This window comes from Hydra vulgaris, chromosome 14 (assembly GCF_038396675.1).
Source record: "Hydra vulgaris chromosome 14, alternate assembly HydraT2T_AEP".
Classification (NCBI taxonomy): domain Eukaryota; kingdom Metazoa; phylum Cnidaria; class Hydrozoa; order Anthoathecata; family Hydridae; genus Hydra; species Hydra vulgaris.
In genome coordinates, this window is record NC_088933.1 from 16702688 (window position 1) to 16722500 (window position 19813).

At 29.4% G+C, this 19813-nt stretch overlaps 2 protein-coding genes across 5 annotated transcripts in view; one reads left to right on the plus strand and one right to left on the minus strand.

The window, feature by feature from the left end:
• The window catches only part of LOC100203949 (adhesion G protein-coupled receptor L2), a 105499-nt gene that overhangs the window by 72476 nt on the left and 13210 nt on the right, over positions 1 to 19813 (minus strand). For 2 of the 4 annotated variants that reach the window (XM_065817325.1, XM_065817324.1), the window contains exons 3-5: positions 18996 to 19202; positions 4491 to 4829; positions 2076 to 2414 (exon numbers count right to left, since the gene is read on the minus strand). In XM_065817325.1, the coding sequence (XP_065673397.1) occupies positions 2076 to 2414; positions 4491 to 4829; positions 18996 to 19202 (885 nt within the window). Of the gene's footprint in view, positions 1 to 2075; positions 2415 to 4490; positions 4830 to 18995; positions 19446 to 19813 lie in introns of all 4 variants that reach the window. The other 2 variants (XM_065817327.1, XM_065817326.1) reach the window with 1 other exon arrangement.
• LOC100213111 (GTP:AMP phosphotransferase AK3, mitochondrial) overlaps positions 1 to 19813 on the plus strand; it is a 102371-nt gene that overhangs the window by 13564 nt on the left and 68994 nt on the right. The gene's annotated exons all lie outside the window — the stretch shown is intronic.

Sequence of the window (19813 nt, forward strand, 5' to 3'; positions counted from 1 at the left end):
GAGCTAAAACAATGTAAGTACCAACAAAAACTAATATAGTTGATTTACTAGTTAGAAGAACATCAGCATAAAAGTTGAAAAAAAAACAATATATTGTGGAGTGGACCAACTTGTTTGAATTTTTCAGATGAAAAATGGTCACATTATTATTGCAATAAGTGCTAGTTAAAGTAAATTCTTTGTATTGTACTTGTTTGACATGTATAAAAAGTTACAAATCAATTGCTTAAAGTAAACCAACTCTTATTTTGGACTTGTCAAGATAAATAAATAAGGTTAGGATAAATTGATATGACTTCTCGAGACAAATGGATAGGTACTATTTAACTGTCAATGTGTAAATGATTTGCATAAAAATGTATACATGTACCTAAGGAATATTATAAAAGCAAAAAATTAAAATATTGCTAAAGTTTAACAGGAAAGTTTCAAAGATGAATGTTACAATATTAAATAAGAAAAGACACTATCAATATCAAATAAATCTATACCGTTAAATCTACATATTGATGAAGATGTTTTAGTAGTTGATTGCAAAATGCTAATTACTCTCCCTACAATGCTAAGTATCCAATCATTTTGTCACAAGGTCATACGATTTCAAAACTGATAGTAAAACAATACCGTGATGAAGGAAATCATGTAATTGGAGAAAATTAACTGATAACAAAATTATTGGAACAATTTTGGATAATAAAAAGACAAGACAAAATTTGCAATACAGGATTAAAATGCAACAAATATAACGGAAGAAACTGCCTACTTAAAAAATGATAGCATTCTCAACAAATGTTAACCTCTCTACAAAATACAAGCCTACTCAACAAATAATGCAAACCTACTCTACTAAGGATTCACTAAAAAAAACCAACTAAGTGCATTTTCTAGAACTGGTATTGATTTTGCTGCGCTGTTTCTTACTACATATATATACATATAAACATTGAATATTGGGAAAAGAAAGATACTTGTGCTTGTTTATTTGTTTATTATCACAAGCAATGCATCTCAAGATTTTAGTAGAGGAATACCATAGAAAGTTTTGACTTCTTTTGAGTTTTTTTCTATTTTGTTTTCTGATAATGATGTAGCCAACTTGAGCTTAATATAACCAATTGACTCCTTAGGTGTAAAAATTTTTAAATCCTGATTGTAAAATCAATAATTTCACACTTCTACAATTACCAGTTTGTTGTTTTTGTCTCAACTTAATTATTACTTTATTGTTTTCAATTCATTTAGTGTTAAATTTCATACTATGGTCATTTTATCTTTTTAATTACTTAATTAGATATTTTCAAATAAACAGAAGAGATTTTTTTTTAGTGTGATATAGTTAGTTTTTTTTTAAACCATACTTCAGTGAGAAGAACATTGATGTAAACAGTCTGACATTTGTTGTGAACAGTGTGAACATTTGTTGTGAACAATGTGAACATTTGCTGTGAACAGTGTGAACATTTGCTGTGAACAGTGCGAACATCAGTTGTGAACAGTGTGAACATTTGTTGTGAATAGTGTGAACATTTAATGTGAACAGTATGAACATTTATGTGAACATTTGTTGTGAACAGTGTGAACATTTATGTGAACATTTGTTGTGAAGATTTGTTGTGAACAGTGTAAACATTTATGTGAACATTAAGTGAGAAGTAAAAAATTTGTTTTTTTAAAACATAATTTGTTGATTTTAACAATAATAATTTCAAATTACTTTTTAAATTAGTATTTCGCCAATTTGAAACACATTCTTGCTATCATCAACCCTTTAAATGTGCCTTAAGTTAAGATCAATACTGGATGGAAACATTTCTCAAAACAAAACAAAAGAGTGATTAAATTTATTTACTATATTAGAATATTTCACATTAAAATAATTTAGCTATAAGAATGATGATCAATTCTTGTTGGCCATACTTGATTAACTAGAAATGTTTTTAGGAGTTTATAATATCATTTTTGAGTATTACCTGCCTCAAAGCGAATCTGTAAGCCCATATATATACCTTTTTTTTCACCTATCCTATTTATTCTTAGAAGAAACAATTACATTAAGCACATTTTATTCAACCTACCTATATCCCTAAAGTAAATAGCTTTAATCTCATCTTTTGTAAGCCTTTTTTCACAAACAGCAACTTTGTCAACACTAATATCCAAATTAAGGGATTTAGAACTATCCATTTCTCTTTGAAACATTCCCAAAACTATGGTAATATAAGTATTAGCTGCTTCATTATGAGTAAAACCAGTGTTAGTTGTTTCAAGTTCATATGTGTTTAAGTACACTGCCATTCCATCTTCATCACTGTATAATAAAACAACATAATACCAATTTTTGAAACTGATTTTATCTTTAGCATTAGCAATTGTGCTCCCTGAAATACTCATTTCACTGTTAAAATAAAGTTGACCTAAAGAAAAATTTTAATTTAATTGCTTAAAAAGTTCATAAAAAAAAATAAAAAAATAATTTACAAATAAAATTTATGGTCCTAAAAAAGTACAAAAACGAAACAACTATTATTGTAAAACATATTGAAACCTTTTGAATATTTTTAATAGTTTTTATTATTATATTACTATAAACAAGATATAAATAAGAGTTTTAATTAATTTTTTTTACAGGAAAGAGTTTTTTATTTGTTTATTTTTTAAAGTTGTAAGAACTTAGATTTTATAACACAATATAACTTCTAACGATGCAAAATATATTTGCTGAGTTGAGTTACTTAGGAATGCGTTAGGCGTTTTCGCTACGCAGCGAAATCTCGTAACAAGGCCTGATATATATATATATAGTTGGTGCATATATGAGATATATATATGCATATATGATATATATATATATATATATACATATATATATATATATATATATATATATATATATATATATATATATATATATATATATATATATATATATATATATATATATATACATATATATATATATATATATATATATATATATATATATATATATATATATATATATATATATATATATATATATATATATATATATATATATATATATATATATATATATAGTTGGTGCAACTAAATCTTATATGTCTGGTCAGATATAGAGTGTGATTGCACCCATTTCAATAAAAAGCTTGTACCAATCAATATCAATCCCTGCAATATCAAAGTTTGAACAAATCTCTACCTGGAATACAGTTAGAAAACAAGTAAGATTAAACAATGGTGTTGCAATAAGTTTGATACTGTAATTGTAAGCACTCTATCAGTTAGTTTGATGAGCATATCTACTTGAGTTAATGCAGCAACCTTGTGCTTAAACCACTTATTTTACCTTGGACATGCCATGGACATGCCTGTAAATCATCTTGTTCAGAAAAATGATTTACAACAAAATGATAAGAAAAACAATTTGCAAAAAGTTTATTCAAAAATGAATACATTAATTAATGCAACACATTTAAAAAATCCATCAAAACTTTTTTAACAATTTTCAAAATAACTTTTTAATTTCTTGTTTTTAATTTTAATGCTAGTTTTTATGAAAATGTCATGTTATGCTTTTATTTTTAATCTAGCTAGTATTTAATTTATATCTTTGCAGTTTAGCAGTTTTAGTTTTAGCATTTTTATTTTCAGATTTGCACAGTATTGTAGCACAGTATTAAAACAGTTTTAAAGTTAATGTCATTAAAAATCAAAAATTTTATAATTTCTAAATAGCATTTTAGTGTGTTTTATAGAAAAAATGAGAACGTAAAAAACCAGTTATAAAATAACTACAAAATATAAAATGATTGATAAAAATAATCTGAGATTTTTATCATTAAAATAAATTTACAAATAAATCTGCTTTTGTAATTACAAAATTTAAAAAAAAGATGGATGTTGCTACTTTCATTATTTATATTGTTTTATTGTTTTTTTTACAAAAATAGATCTAGATAAATAAAGAACTATTTTTTTGTAATGATTTTTTCATAAGAAATGCTATTTGCAATGCAAAATTATTGAAAATTATTCATAAACCCAATATTTTTATACATCTATTCTCAAAAATATGTTGACAATGTACAAGTTATAGCTCCATACAGTATATTTTTATCTCCCTAATATTTTTATCTTTAATATTTAACATTATAGTTACTTATTTAGAAAAAGATTTATGCATTGAAGTGCATGATAAAAAATAGGATATAAAAAGACGATATATAATAAATTTATCAGACATATCAATGAAGGAAAATTTGTAGGATAATGCATAAACCTGATCACAATAAACTTGTTTCAATTGTAAAAAATAACTGACACAACATTTGAAGAATAGAAGTTTAAAAAACAAATTCACATGAGTTGATTTTTATAAAATTTTTTAGGATAATGCATAAACCTGATCACAATAAACTTGTTTCAAATGTAAAAAATAACTAACACAACATTTGAAGAATAGAAGTTTAAAAAACAAATTCACATGAGTTAATTCTTATAAAATTTCTTACCATCAACAAAAGTGAACCAAACTTTAACTTGATCATTTGAATCACCATCAAAAGTCAACAACTCAAATTTGTTTTTATATTCAGAATTACTTTTTTCATCTAACAAATTAAACCAAAAGCTAATAGTCATTCCATTCTTACATTGGCTGAAATCATTGAAGCATGATCTGTTGAAAGTTCTCAAATTAATTGTGGTAGTAGCAAGTGGAAATGTTAAACGACCATCTCCTTTACCAGTGAAAGCTATTTTAGAATCTTTGATATTCTCAATTGGCAAAAAACTTGATTTATTCAGCACATAATAATAAGAGGGACAAAAGTAAGATGGACCATAGGAATCTGAAAAATAAATTTAATTAAAAATATATTAGACTTAATATATACTTTAATAAGGTAAATAGATGATGACGATGATGACGATGATGACGATGATGATGATGATGATGATGATGATGATGATGATGATGATGATGATGATGATGATGATGATGATGATGATGATGATGATGATGATGATGATGATGATAATGGTGGTGGTGGTGATAATTTTCAAGGTTTTTCTAAACACTCTCCATAAATAAAATTAGTTTATATTGTAAAACAAAAAGTAAGAACTTTTCACACAAAATATGTGTATACTTCCTTCATAGCATGGAAGGTGAATGATTTCATGGCCAATCGATTGTGATCAATTTTAGGGAGGTGAATTGAAATAAAAATAAAAATAAAAAAATTTTGATTCATATGTAACTTATAAGCTTAAGGTACTTACTAATAAGTATTCTAGAAGTCAAAATAAGATTTGAATTTATTAAAATTTAATATGATATATCACCCACTCTTAAAAAAGCTTATTCTGCTCAGAACACAAGCAATTCTGAAGATGTGCTTGAGTATTAAGAAATTTTTATTGTTTAGATATGAACTTTTTTCTCTATTATTTTTTATTATTAAGTTTAAATGGTATAATCTTAAACAATTATATAATATTTTTAAATAATATTTAATAAAATACTCATATATAATTAATATAATATTTTTAAATAAGTTTAAGAACTTACAACAGATTTGGATATACTTATTATCTTTATAAATGTTTTTTTTTAACATTAATTAAAAAATTTATAAAAAACGTCACCATATATGGACCTTAGTCAGCCAATATCAGAAATCGGGGATCTTTTTTTTAAAAAAAAGTTGGCAAATAACATCAACACACACTTCTATTTAACATCTGTTCACACCAACTCTGTTTAGGGCTTTTAATCATACACAGGGGCTTGTATATTCAAAACAACAACTTTAACATTTTTTGTTTAAAAACTTATTACCTTTCATATGAATTCTTTATCTTAAGGTATTTCTAACATTCCATACCTTACTTTTTTTAAAGCCCTTATCATAAAAGTAATATAACGCTGGATGAATTCAACTGTTGAAGTACGTTCTTCTCTAAAAGTTTACATTGAACTCACATTTATGTATGTCTCAATTGATAAAGTCATAGAAAAAAAAATTTCAATTTCAATATATATTTGTAACATTTGTAAAACTACTCTGAAAGTATACAATATTCTGATGTTTTTGTATTTCTCTGGATTTCAGTTCTAATATAGTTTTTAGTCAGAACAAAATTTTGTCTTTCCAGCTGTCCATAAACCTTTTTCATCTGTCCATAAATTCATTTAAATTTGGAAGATCAACCTGTATTGAATAAACCTCAATCAAGTCAAGCTGAACCAGGTTTCTTGTTAACATACTTAATAAATATTGGACCATTTAGCTATTTCAATACAACACTCATAAAGTTTATGCAGAACAAGGATCTAATTAAGTATTATTTATTAACTATTATTATTATTACACTGCAAGGCATGAACCTCCTTAAACGGAACATGAGCACCTGTTATGCTATAAGCAGATTAGGGACTTAGTGCCGGTCATTGTTAATTATTATACCTTAGTTTCATTGTACTTTCAATCAAAACTTCCAACACTGAAATTCACTGAAAATCTTCTGAAACACTGTCAAATTGTCCAAATTATTCCAACATTTTCACAACTCTGTTAGTGAAAATATTGTTTTAGTGTGCACAGCTTTTTACAATTTCGCAATATAGGCGTTTACGATGTCAGCGCTGTGGAGCAATAGTTTCTGATTCAATATACCAGTTAATATGGCCTAATTTATTCTCAAATTTATACTGCTGAATGCAATCTGCACGCGCTCTTCTATCTGTCAAAGTAGTTAAATTAAGAATTTTTATCTTTTTTCATGATCAAACTTTTTAAGCAAGTGAGAGACATTCGTGGCTGTATGTTGAACAAGCTTAATGCATTTAATATCTTTTTTTTGAGTAAGCATTACATGCAGGCACAGCAAATTCTAGAATAGGTCTAACATAGATTGTGCATAAATTTCCTTTCCAGAGGTTTATATCCTCATCACTCATGGAAGCTCTTTTTACCCATCCCAAGATACTGTTGGCTTTGAAACCACGTTTTGCTGCTAACATTTTTCAATTGGGGTTAGACATAATTGTCACACCAAGATCATCATCAGAGTCTGTTGATACTAAGACATGACTATTTGTTCTAAAGGATATACTGTAACTAAATTTAGGGTTGCTGTAGCCAAAATTTGATATTCTGGCTATTAATTTTTTGTTATCAGCATAAACCTGGAATAATTTTATGCCATATGCTTGTAGTTTTTGGAAAAATCTTAGATGTGGAATGCTTAAATGTCTTAGAAAGTCTTAGATAAGGCACTTTGTTGAATGTCTTGACAAAATCTAAAAAAACTACATAAGCCCACTGTTTTTTCGAGAGTATTGTCAGGACTTCATTTAATGTTTCCAATAAACTAGTAACAACCTTATTTACAAACAAATCCGTGTTGTTGTTTAGCTATGAGTTTGTTTAAGTAGAGTTGATAGAAGATAGAGAAGATGAGTCTTTTATAATTCGCTCCAAAACCTTACATTGAATTAAAGCTAAGGAAACTGGACGATGGTTTATATTTATATTTGCTGATGTACAATTTTTAAAAAGTGACATCAGTACTTCATTTGATTCCTCTACAGATTTAAAATATGCTGCTAATGCTTAATGCTAATGCTATTGCTTACTGACTTTGATGCTGTTTTCTGCAGCTTCACATAACCATATAATCTCTTTTTATTTAATTTTTTTTTTTTTTTTTTAACATCTTCGCTTCAAACAAGGCTGCAAGCAGCCAATATTTAAGGTTGGAAGTTACTGGAAAAAAAAAGATAAAAATTGTAGAGCAAGATAACGATTGACAGACGACTTAAAAGATTGCAAATTATATGAATCAGGAAAGCAAGATGAAGGAAGCGAATTCCAAAGAGCTGATGTTCAAGGAAAAAAACTAGACGAATAGGCATTTTTGGAGCACTTAGGAACAGTCACAGAAAAAGGATGAAACTTAATTAAATGACGAGTAACACGAGAATGAATTTTAGTAGATGGCACAAGAGACGCTAGCTCTTTAGAGCAGTGCCCATTATAGCATTTGCAGAAAAGAGAAAGAGAAGCAACATTACCACAATGTGATAATGGTTGGAGGTTGGCTGCAAGAGCAGGTCCAACTATGTTTACAATGCGTTTTTGCACCTTGTCTAAAAGAGAAAGGAAATTGTTAGAAGATCCGCCCCAGATATGGCAACAGTATTCCATACAAGGCCGGATTTGAGATTTATAGAGATAGAGAATAGAATCCGAAGTAAGAAAGTGACGAGCTCGATAAAGAGATGCAACCTTAGCAGATGCTAATTTTGCAACTGATTTGATATATGATTTCCAAGAAAGATTGGAAGTAAGAGTTAATCCTAGAAAATGAAGAGTAGGTGACTCATCGAGTACATCACCGTTCATAAATATAGGAAGATCTGAATTATTGCGATAACGATTGGCTGAAATAAATTAAGTTTTATCTGAATTGAAGTTCACCAGCCACTGTGAGCCCCATGCTGTAGCAGAATTGAGATTCTTTTCAAGCTCAAATGCCCCCTTCAAGCAATCAGAGGGTGTTGGTTTCTTATCACGACAAGAATAAATGGTAGTATCATCAGCAAACAATGCCACCTTAGATGTGAGAATATCTGGAAGATCGTTAATGTAAATCAAAAAGAGTATAGGGCCAAGGATAGAACCTTGAGGAACCCCTGAAGTTACAGAATAAGAAGAAGAGTGTTGTCCATCAAGGACAACTTTTATGCTACGATTGGAAAGGAAGGATTCAATGATTTTAAAGATGTTGCCAGATACACCATGAGAAGAAAGCTTATGGTGAAGACCAGCATGCCAAACTTTATCAAAAGCTTTTGAAATGTCAAGAGCGATGGCCTTAACCTCTCCACCTTCATCTAATGCACGATAAAACCTGTCAGTTATTACTGTTAGCAAATTAGCTGTAGAACGAGAAGATCGAAATCCATATTGATGATCAGAAAGTAAGTTATTAGATTCAAGATGAGAAATTAAGTGTTTATTAATTAAAAATTCAAAAACCTTGCTTATAATAGGAAGAAGACTTATGGGACGGTAGTTAGACGAATCAGATCGCTCTCCAGAATTTTTGAAGATAGGGATAACAGATGCCACTTTCCAGCAGGCTGGAAAACAAGACTCTGATAAGCATTTGTTGAATAGTTTTGAGAGTATAGACGACAGCTCCGGAGAACACTTCTGCAAGACAATAACAGGTATGTTGTACGGGCCACAAGCTGTAGAAGAGTCTAGGCAGGAGATCACTTTAGATACAGATGCTGGAGTGATGTGAATGTCAAGCAATGGATCAACCTGTTTGTTGACAATATCAGGTAGAACGCAACTAGTGGAATCAAGAGATGATATTGATGAAAATTTTTTAGCAAACAATTCAGCTTTGTCTTTAGGTGAGGTGACAAAGTCTGAACCATACAAGAGAGGTGGAATTATAGATTTGCCCTTATTATTGATATTATGAAAGATTCTCCAGAAGTCACGAGAGCCTAATTTTTGAGATAAGATACAAGATTTCATGACCTGAGAATAGCGGGTTTTGGTGTTAGACAAAACCTTTTTACAATTGTTTCTAGCAGTAATAAATAGACTTCTGTTTTCTGAAGAATTGTTTTGCTGATAAATATGGAAGTAACGGTTTCGATTAACAATTGCAGCAGCACAGTGTGAGGAAAACCATGGAGGAGAGTGAGGCTTGACCTGGAATCTTTGAAAGGGAATAAAAGATTCCATGCCAGCCTGAATCCACGAAGTTATGTAAGAAGCACATTTGTCGACAGGAAGACGAAAGAAATCTACCCAAGGGCCATCACGAAGAAAATCACGGAAAGAATCCCAGTCAGCTTTACTGTAGTTGTAAGAGGTTCGATAACAGGGGGAATCAGGTAATAAAGAAGAATGAGATATTAGTTTTAGAGAGATCAAACTGTGATCAAACTGATCAGAAGAACCTAAGGGTGAATGTGGATAAACTGAGCACTGACTAGGATCAGAAACAAGACATAAGTCGAGTAGAGAAGGTAAATGATTCAGGTTGTCAGGAAAGCGAGTTGGAAAGTTGACTATATGAGTTAGGGAATGAGAAAGTCAAAAGTTGTGGGCTTTAATGCCTGCAGAGTCACTGACACTAGAGCCAAGCCATTCAGAGTGGTGAGCATTTAAGTCACCGACAACAACTATATTAGCTGATGGATAAAGAGAGAGGGCTTGGTCAATATGATCAGAAATAACGTCAAATAGAGTGCAGTCTTGAGATGAAGGAGAGCGATATAGAATAAAGAGAAAGGCAATAGAGTGAAGTGGTGCTAAACGAAAGCACATGAAAGAATAGTCTGTGGATTCAAACCTAGTTTCACGACAAATGGGTGAATTCTTACGAATGTAAATGCCCAGGCCAAGCATGTGACTATTGGAGTCTTTACGAATTAGAGGAAGATAACCATCAACACTAAGATCACAAGATGAGACAGCCAAACTCAAATTAGTCTCACAAAGAGCAAGTAGGTCTGGTGAACTTTGCAAGAGATAAGACTCAACAGAAGAATAGTTACTTTGAAGACCACGAATATTAGTGAATGATAGGTTTAGAGAACTTGGTGATGATGATGGTTTTTTGTGTTTTATAGTTTTTGGTACTTTATTCATTTTTAAATTAGATTGAAGAACTTGACTCAAAGCATAGATAGTACTCAGAACACCGTTTAAAAGCCCAAGCAATTGCCTTATTACTACTAATAAACCCTAAGCCGTAACAAACGATTCCAAATGTGGCCTCCACAATGCACATCAAAAGTACAAACAGGGACAACATCCACGCGCAACATGGCACTGTTAATACTTTGATATTTTTCAGCTGTTGATGGAATCAGCCTCTCGGAGAGCTACCACAGAGTTCGGGAAACCTGACTACCAGCCGGCCTCAGAACCATAAAACTGAGTTTTAGAGCTGTACCCTCATTAGGAGATAATAGAATGAGTTGCCTAGTCATAAAAACAGAGACACAAGCAAAACCCATGCATTGAGTCAAGAAGATCTAGCATTCAACATCCTAAACTGGAAACAATGTATTAAAAATACATCTGCGCCAGCCTAATAGATGAAGAAGGGGTGCGAGGCTGGTCAACAGATAGAATCTGTTTACCCCTTAAGTCTTTGCCTAGGAGGCCTTCTACAAGACAGTAGTCGGGTGCATTTAACATCTGCCCAAGATGAGTATTTTTATCGAGACACCATCTCTAGTCTTTACTCAACCAAGAGCTTCAAGGCAGGGGGTGTTTTAAATCGGAGTTGGCATCTCCTAGTCTTTGCCTAAAAAGCCGTATCCTACAAAGCAGCAGGACATGAAGCAGATTGTATCTGAACATGTTAGCATCTGGACATTGTAGCAGGACATGTAGCATCTGGACATTGTAGCAGGACATTGCATTAGGACATTGCATTGCAGTACATTGCATCAGGACATTGTAGCATTGTAGCATCTGGACATGTAGCATCTGGACATTGTAGCTGGACATGTAGCATCTGGACATTGTAGCATGACATGAAGCTGAATTTATCATGTACAATATATTTTTCATAATCCAATACAGATTTTTCAATACTCTTTTTACTTTTTTATTCACTGCTTTATATTTGCTGACAATGGATATAATTTTTAAATGAGTTTGCTGTACTAATATCCATAGTTGTTTTTTTCAATTAAATGTTTTAGTGATCTATTTATCCAAGGCGAATGCTTTTTGAGATTTTCAGAGTATTTCATAGGTATACAAATGTTAATCAGGCAGTAATACTCTTTTTAAAAAAATGTTATAGCAATCATTAGTATTTTTGTTGATAAATAAATGATCCCAGTCAACTTTGCTTAGTTCAAAATTTAGATTTGAGTAGTGACCTATCCCAAAATTATAATTTAATCTTTTGAATGTCTGTTTATGAGCATTGGCTGCAAATAGGTTCTAGCAAATTGATATATGAAATTGTTCAGTGTTAACACTTAGCGGTGATTTGACTCTACGTCAAAATCTCTATCCATGGACTCTGATAGAATTAAATTAAGGTAATTGCAACAAATACCACTTAAAATAAGTAATTAATTAAAGTCCCCAACAATACACATACACAAAAACACCCTCTTTTTAACTAAGTTTAAGGCTGCAACAATTGAGCATTTTACCACAACTTCACACATTTGTATGTTTGACATACAAAAAGCTGAATAGTGAAAAGAAAACCGCAAATAACGAATGGGTGTTTGGGTCAGCCATTGATTTCAAGGGCCCTAGACACATTGGTGCAGCAGACCTTATCACTGAGGATGATGAACCAAAAGGGCCTATTGAGATTTCCATGTTTTTCAAGTTATTATTTGCAGTTTTCTTTTCGGTGGCTTATTATTAATAAAATAATGTTTAAACAAAACAATATTTCTTTGACTTTTTTATTTATTTAATTGTTAAGAAGCATAATCTGATTGGAACCATTGTTAGTGTGGCTGGTAGAGGACGAAAACGCAAGACCACTAGTGTAATTGATCGAAATATCATTAATGTCATCATGTTAAGAAAAATAGATTTGTTTTGGCAGCTAAATTAGTTTTAAAAATTCAAGAAGATCATAACATCAGAGCGACTCCTCAAACAATCAGAAATTGTATAAGAGAACAAGGATATAGGATAGAAGTAGAGTGGTTTGAAATAAACCTTTTTTAACTTCTAAACAAATGAAACATCGATTGGAATTTGCATTGAAGTACTTAAAAATGCTGATATCATATTGGAAAAAAATGTTGTGGTCAGATGAGGCAAAATACAATCTCGTCTCATCGAATGGAGTCTAAAAAGTGTAATGCATGGAGGAGGAAATGTGATAGTTTGGGGTAGTATGAGTTGAAACAAAGTGGGGAAATTTACATTTATTGATGACAAAATGGATGCTTCAATGTATTGTGAAAATCTCAAAGCTAACTTGCAAACCATATACTTAAAAATTGAGAATGGGAAGCGATTTCATACTCCAGCAGGATAACAATCCAAAACATAACGCTAAGAAAACGAAGGTATACTTTGACATAAATAACATCAATGTTTTGGAATGGCCATCTCAAAGTCTGGACTTGAATCCAATAGAAAATTTGTGGTATATTTTGGATAGAAAAATTGGCAAACGAGACGTCAAGTTGTCTTTGCTTCTAAATTGGCATTTAGTTGCAAAGACAACTTGAAAGAAGTTACAATGAGGGCATGGGATAATATAACAACAGAAGAGACCCAAAATTTGATTTTTTTTTTTTTGCATACTGTATATATCAATGCATATAAAAATATTACTGTTCTTTTACAGGTAGCTCAAAATGTTTTTATAAACAGTTGAATTAAAAAAAAAACTAATTTTCATAAGATAAATTCTATTCACAAATATGTAGGTATTATATATAAATACATAATACATGCAATTTGATGTTTAAATGATTTTTAAACTTCGATTCTGATTCAAAGCAGCCTTTAAGCAAAGAAAATCAACTTCTTTTATATAAATATTAAATCACAAAAAGAACAGATACATTGATTAAAGAATCTCATATCTAATATACAACTTAAAGGGATCCCAAAGTGCCGAAAAAAGTTGTGTTCATTTTAAAGAGAATGATAAAAAAAAAATGTTTTGGCAGAATTTTTAAAGTAAAACAAAATAATAAATGTATACCAAGAAAAACAAACTTTGTTGTTTTACTTGAAGCTCGCCATCTCCATGTTAGCCAATCATTTGTACATAAAATTTCACTTTAGACACATATAATCTGTTTTATTTGTAGGTTTAATCAATTCTCTACATAATCAAGAACAAATAAGAGCCATATTGTGTTATTATAAAAAGTTATGATATGACAAAGTTAAAATATCTTGAGTAATCCTTGATTAAAAAAAACTTCTTTAAACTTAGTTATAAAATAAAGCAGCGTTAACACTCTAACAGCGTTAACACTCTAAAATTCAACTTTTAAAAGAATTGTATAAGTATTTAGCTAAGTAATTAAAAACGCCTTTTTTTCATCTCAAAAAACATTCTTTTAAAACATTAAACAAGTTTTGTTTTTGACTTTATGTTTTAATTACTATTTCTAAAACAATGGTTTTAAGCACTTTGGATTTCTTATTGTTCAATGATTCGTGTTAAAAACTTATTTAATTAAAAAGTTCATTTGTTAAACTTTCTATTGATATATAGCTTGATATGCTTTTAAAGAGATTTACTATTCGAGTTTCGATTAGTTGTCAATGTTATCATCCAAATTTTATTCGAAAAAATGTGCCGTCGCAGCGTAAAGATTTTTGTTAAAACGGCTGGTAGCGAAAGAATTAACCTTATGAAAGTTTAAATAACAGCATTTATTTGCTAAACTTTTTATTGGCTACAAGTATTCTCAAAAATCTTAGTTAATCATGCGAGAATATATTTAATGAAATTTATTCTCTTAATTTATTTTATTTTTAAAATTAAATTGAATATTGGTCAAGATTGCATAAAGTGTAGCATTATCGAGTAAATTTTAAAGTTGAAATCGTTTAATGAAAAACTTTTTATTGTCAATTTTGGTAGTTTTTTGATTTGTAATTTTAAGAGAAAAGTTTTAATGCAAAATACTTCCCAAATACGACATAAATTAGGAAATATTAAATATAATATGTTTTTTAATGCGCGCTGCAACACATTGACAATTTTAATTGCCATCTGTCTTGAATTATTGCTATAAAACATTAATTATTGGTTTAATTAATAAAAAGCTGTCTGTTATTAATTAAACCAATAATATATAAATTTGTTAAGTGTAAAATCTATAAATATTTTCGACTAAAAATTTAAGAACTCAGCAAATATCTCAAATAAATGATCTTGTTTACCAAAAATTTTTATTAGTTAAAAATTTAAGAACTTATAAAATGTCATTTCAATAGGAGAACAAAAGCGTCATAGTGATAAATGGCTTAGATAAACTAGAAAAAAAGTTCATATTGTTTCCATAAAAAGAAAAAAGATTCAAAATATATAATAAGGTTATCAACGTCTTTTTTGAATATTTATTCTATTTATTATATTTTAACATGAAAGTCTTAAATTTATTTGGTTGTCACGCTCTATAAAAAAATAATCTTTTGTTTAGCTTCTTATAAAATTATAGGAAAGTCATATGATTGATAATAAACGCTTATATTAAAAAATAAATAAAACAAAAACAAATAATATTGATTCAAAAGAAAAAAAATTCTACAATGACGTCATTTACTGAAACTCTTTGGAATTAAATGCACTTGAATAAATTATAAAGTCTGTATATTGCAGTGTGTATTTTAAAGACTTTGAGAGACTGGCTAACATGGAGATAGCGAGCTTCAAGTAAAAGAACAAAGTTTGTTTTTCTTGGTATATATTTATTATTTTGTTTTACTTAAAAAAAATTCTGACCAATCATTCTCTTTAAAATAAACACAACTTGTTTCAGCACTTTGGGATTCCTTTAAGATCTTTTGATTGATTTTTATTTGAACTTGCGTTTCAAATCCTCACTTTAGCAAAATTTTATAATTCATCATTCATTCTTTGACTTTTTATAAGTAGTTTGAAAATTTTAAATTTAAACTCCATGGAAACATGGAGAACTTTAATGTGTTTGAAATATTTCTATAAAAAGTAAGAAAAACTGTGGTAATCAAACCATCAGAATGCTTTACATTCTTTCGAGAAACAAAAAAATGTAAAGATAAATGTCGGAGATAAATTATTTACTTTGTTTTTCTACTTTTCTGCTTTAAATATTTTATTTGAAAAAACCTAAGTACAAGATTTGTTAATTAATATATTATATAAAGTTTACTTGAACACAGTATCTTTAAAAATACCACATTGATATGAAAAAGGTCAAAGTTCTGGAAAGTGGATATTTTTTTTGTTATGGTTTTAAAAGAAATGAATAAAAAAACATATTTGATTGCCATTTTGACAATCAGTTATGATTATCATAAATATTTTTTTTGAAGCATTCAATTATGCAAAACATTTTTGTTTTTTTAATTGTCAAAATTTTTCTAATAAGTGTAGAGCAAAACCGGGTAAAACCACGCACCATATCATTCCGCACACTGATCGAAATTATCAAATAAAAACTAAACGAATATGGCTATAAAAAAATAAAAATAGATTCAAATACAAAACTATCTCTTCTATTCAAATTGATAAAATTATATGCCAATTCAACTCCATTTTTTTCTTTTTTTATGCAACTTTAAACAAGTCAAAATTTTTATATATTTTTTATAGGTGCAAACAAAATTGCACTTGAACCGAAAAAACTTGAACCGAAACTGATATAAAAATAATTTTAGTACTAACTTGTTGGAAATTTACTTTTACTTCTGATAGTATAATTTTTATGCAGCTAGAACAAAAAGTTAAAAAAAAAATAAAAACAGTAAAAAAACTGTTTTTTTAAAAAACTGACCACTCGATTAATTACTTAGTTTAGTTTTTTGCAAGTAACTAAGCGCCTATCTTTATCTAGTTAACTTAGTTTTAATTCCGGTTTAATTATGAATAAAATATAATGTTATTTGTTAATATAATAAACTCTTGCTCATTAAAAACCAATTATTATTTCTCAATATAATCATCACTCAGTCAATTCAATTTAACTCACTCACTTTAACATGTCAACTAAAAAAACAAAAGCATACAAGGAAGACAATATACTAGCGGCATTAACTGATATAAAAGAAAAAAAAACATTACTGAGAAAAGCTGCATTCAAACATGGCGTTCCAGTCTCAACACTCAAAGATCGCGAAAATAATAACAACAAAGGCTTACATGGTTCAGGTACAACAACGTAACTCTCAAATGAAACAGAAAGATTAATGGTGCATGTGCTCCAATAACTTGGTGATTGGGGTTATGGTTTAACCTGAAATGAAATTCTAAAATTTGTATGTGGCTACCATAAACGCAAAGATCAATTGCACTTATTCAAAAATGGCAAGCCTGGTAAAGACTGGTTTTATGCCTTTATGAAAAGATGGTCAAAAGAAATCTCAACAAGAAAAGTGGATTAGCTTCTAAAAGAGCTGCTTCTTGTACGCCAGAAAAATTGATCGTTATTTTGAATGCATTGCCAAGCAATATTAACAGACAGGTATAACTTCTGGGTCACATATTTGAAATTGTGTTGAAACAGATTTTTTGGGTGATCAAGGCAAAGCAACCATAGTGTGTTGAAGAGGGACAAGACGTGCATTTAAACTTAATGGCAACAATGAAAATATTCATTATACTCTAAACAATTGCTACAACGCTGATGGGCATTTTGCACCACCATTTATGATGTACAAAGCCAAAACAAACTTTTGTCCTGACTGGGCAAGAGGTGGTCCAGTTGGCACCAAATATTCAATTTCAAAATCAGGTTGGATGGAGCACGATACAGTTCATTGAATGGCTGAAAGAATTTATTTATTTATACCCCAAACTGAGCAAATTGGTGGTATTCATATTTTAGTATTAGATGGGCATATAACTCACATATCTTTGGAAGCGTTATTGCAGTGCAAAAAACATAATATAATCTTTATTTGTCGCTACCAGAGCGTTCTTCAAATATTCTACAACCATTGGATAGAGGTATCTATTTTCATGTCAAACAAGCATGGAAAGAAATTCTTACAAAGTATTACAAAGACTCAAAATGTAAGAATAATGAGTCTTTGTAAACGATATTTTCCACCATTGCTCAAACTGCTGTATGAGAGTGGTAAATGTTTTACACGCTTGGATGCTATCGCTGGTTTTCAGTACACTGGCTTATTTCTACTTAATAAAAACAACATAAATCGTAAGGCGTTAGCAATCACACAAACCTTTAATCTACCTTCATCAACTTTAGCAACCTCTGCACCACCTACACCATCTTGCTACAACTGCCGCAGCACCTACTCCAACTACACACTGATTACTATTTTTCTCAACTACACCAGCTTCAAGTTTTGATAGGTATCAAGCATGTGTTGAGCATTGCAAAAACAGTACTGAGATAGAGTTGAAGCAGTTTTATCAAGCAAGAAATCAATCACATGTAAAGAACTCGAAGCAGTGCAACATGTCAAAACTTGGCGAAAAATGTATTACCGAAGATGTGATCAAGTTTCCCAAACAAAAAGATGAAGAAAAAGCAACAAAGGAAGCTGTGAAAGTTGCTAAACTTAACGTAAAGTGTAGACTCTCTATGCCAAGTACTCAAATGCCTGAGCATAACAATGCTGAGCAACCTCAGCAAAACAATAATGAAGAACAAACACCAACAGCCAAACGAATAAAAGTTGCAAAATGTAAAAAGTGTAGAGTACAGTTACACACAGAAATGTTGCAATGCGAAAATTTGATGTGTCGCAAACAGTTGTGCAAAGAAACATGTTTACCAAAGAAATATGTAGTTGGAACCAAATTTTTTTGTTGCAAAAAATGTAAAAACTTTAATATAGTTTCTTAAATATAAGTTATGTTATCTTTATCTAAGAAAAATAAAAAAATGTTATTTAATTTCTATTTATAAATGTGCGGGTTGACCCGGTTTTACTCTAATAAATTTAAAAAATTAAAAAATTTTATACTATTGCTAAATTTCAAAATCTTGTGTCAATGTTGCGATAACGTACAGAGTACCAAATATACTGATGATGTCAATGATAATAATAATGACGATGATGATGAGGAGGAGGAGGAGGTGGAAGGGGAGGAGGAGGATGGCAATGTTGACCATGAATATTATTCCTAAAGTAGATTATAAAAATGAGTCTTAATTGCTTTGTTTTTTAAATCAGAAATTTATGAAATGCATTTTTTATTTGTTTATTGAGTTTTTTTATCAAAAATGATTGGTTATTTATAATAACAGCTTTACTACAAAAAAATAAATTTAGAAAAGTATTAACCTTTACTAGTTAAAATTTCATTTGTATTTGTAGTTGTAGGTTCAGTTTTGGTTGTTGCAGATTTAGTTGGTGTTATAGCATTAACTGTAGTTTTTGTTTGAATTTTTGTACTTTCAGTTTTTGTAATTGTAATTGTTGTTGCCAACTCAACATTCATTGTTGTTAGAGATTTTGTTGTGACAGTTATAAAAGATTTATTTGCTTGAGCTGAAAATAAATGATAAAACTATATTTAGCTTTTAGGTGAAAAAAAGTTAACATAAAATAAAAGATAAAATAGATTAGATGAATAACACAGGTCAACAAAAATTTTCTATTGCTAAGCAAAAAGAACGTTTTTCCTTTAACTTTTCTCATTTTGATTTCAAATATGCTACTCGTTTTTCACCATCACGCCAAGTTGATATAAAGATATTTGGGTTCAAATCTCTAGCATTTGCAGTAAAATCCCTAATATTGTCAAAAAAAAAAAAAAAATTTAATCAAAAGTATGTCAACCTGGGTCTCAAAAAAAGCATATTTTCATAGAGATTTTAAAAAACATAAATATTTTAATTTAAATTTATTAACAAAAAAATATTTTGAAAAAATGCTAAAGACTCTTAAAGTAATTTAAAAAAAATGTTTCTCAGCAAAAATGTGAAAAGCAATCATTTTTAATACAAACGAATTTTGAAGTTTTTAATAGAGGAATAATAAAAATAAATAAGACAGACAATGCATCCAAACAGTACTTACAATAATAAAAAATAAAAATTTTTATAAACACTAAAATGAATGAAGATATACAACAAATATATCACCAAACAAAAACTTAT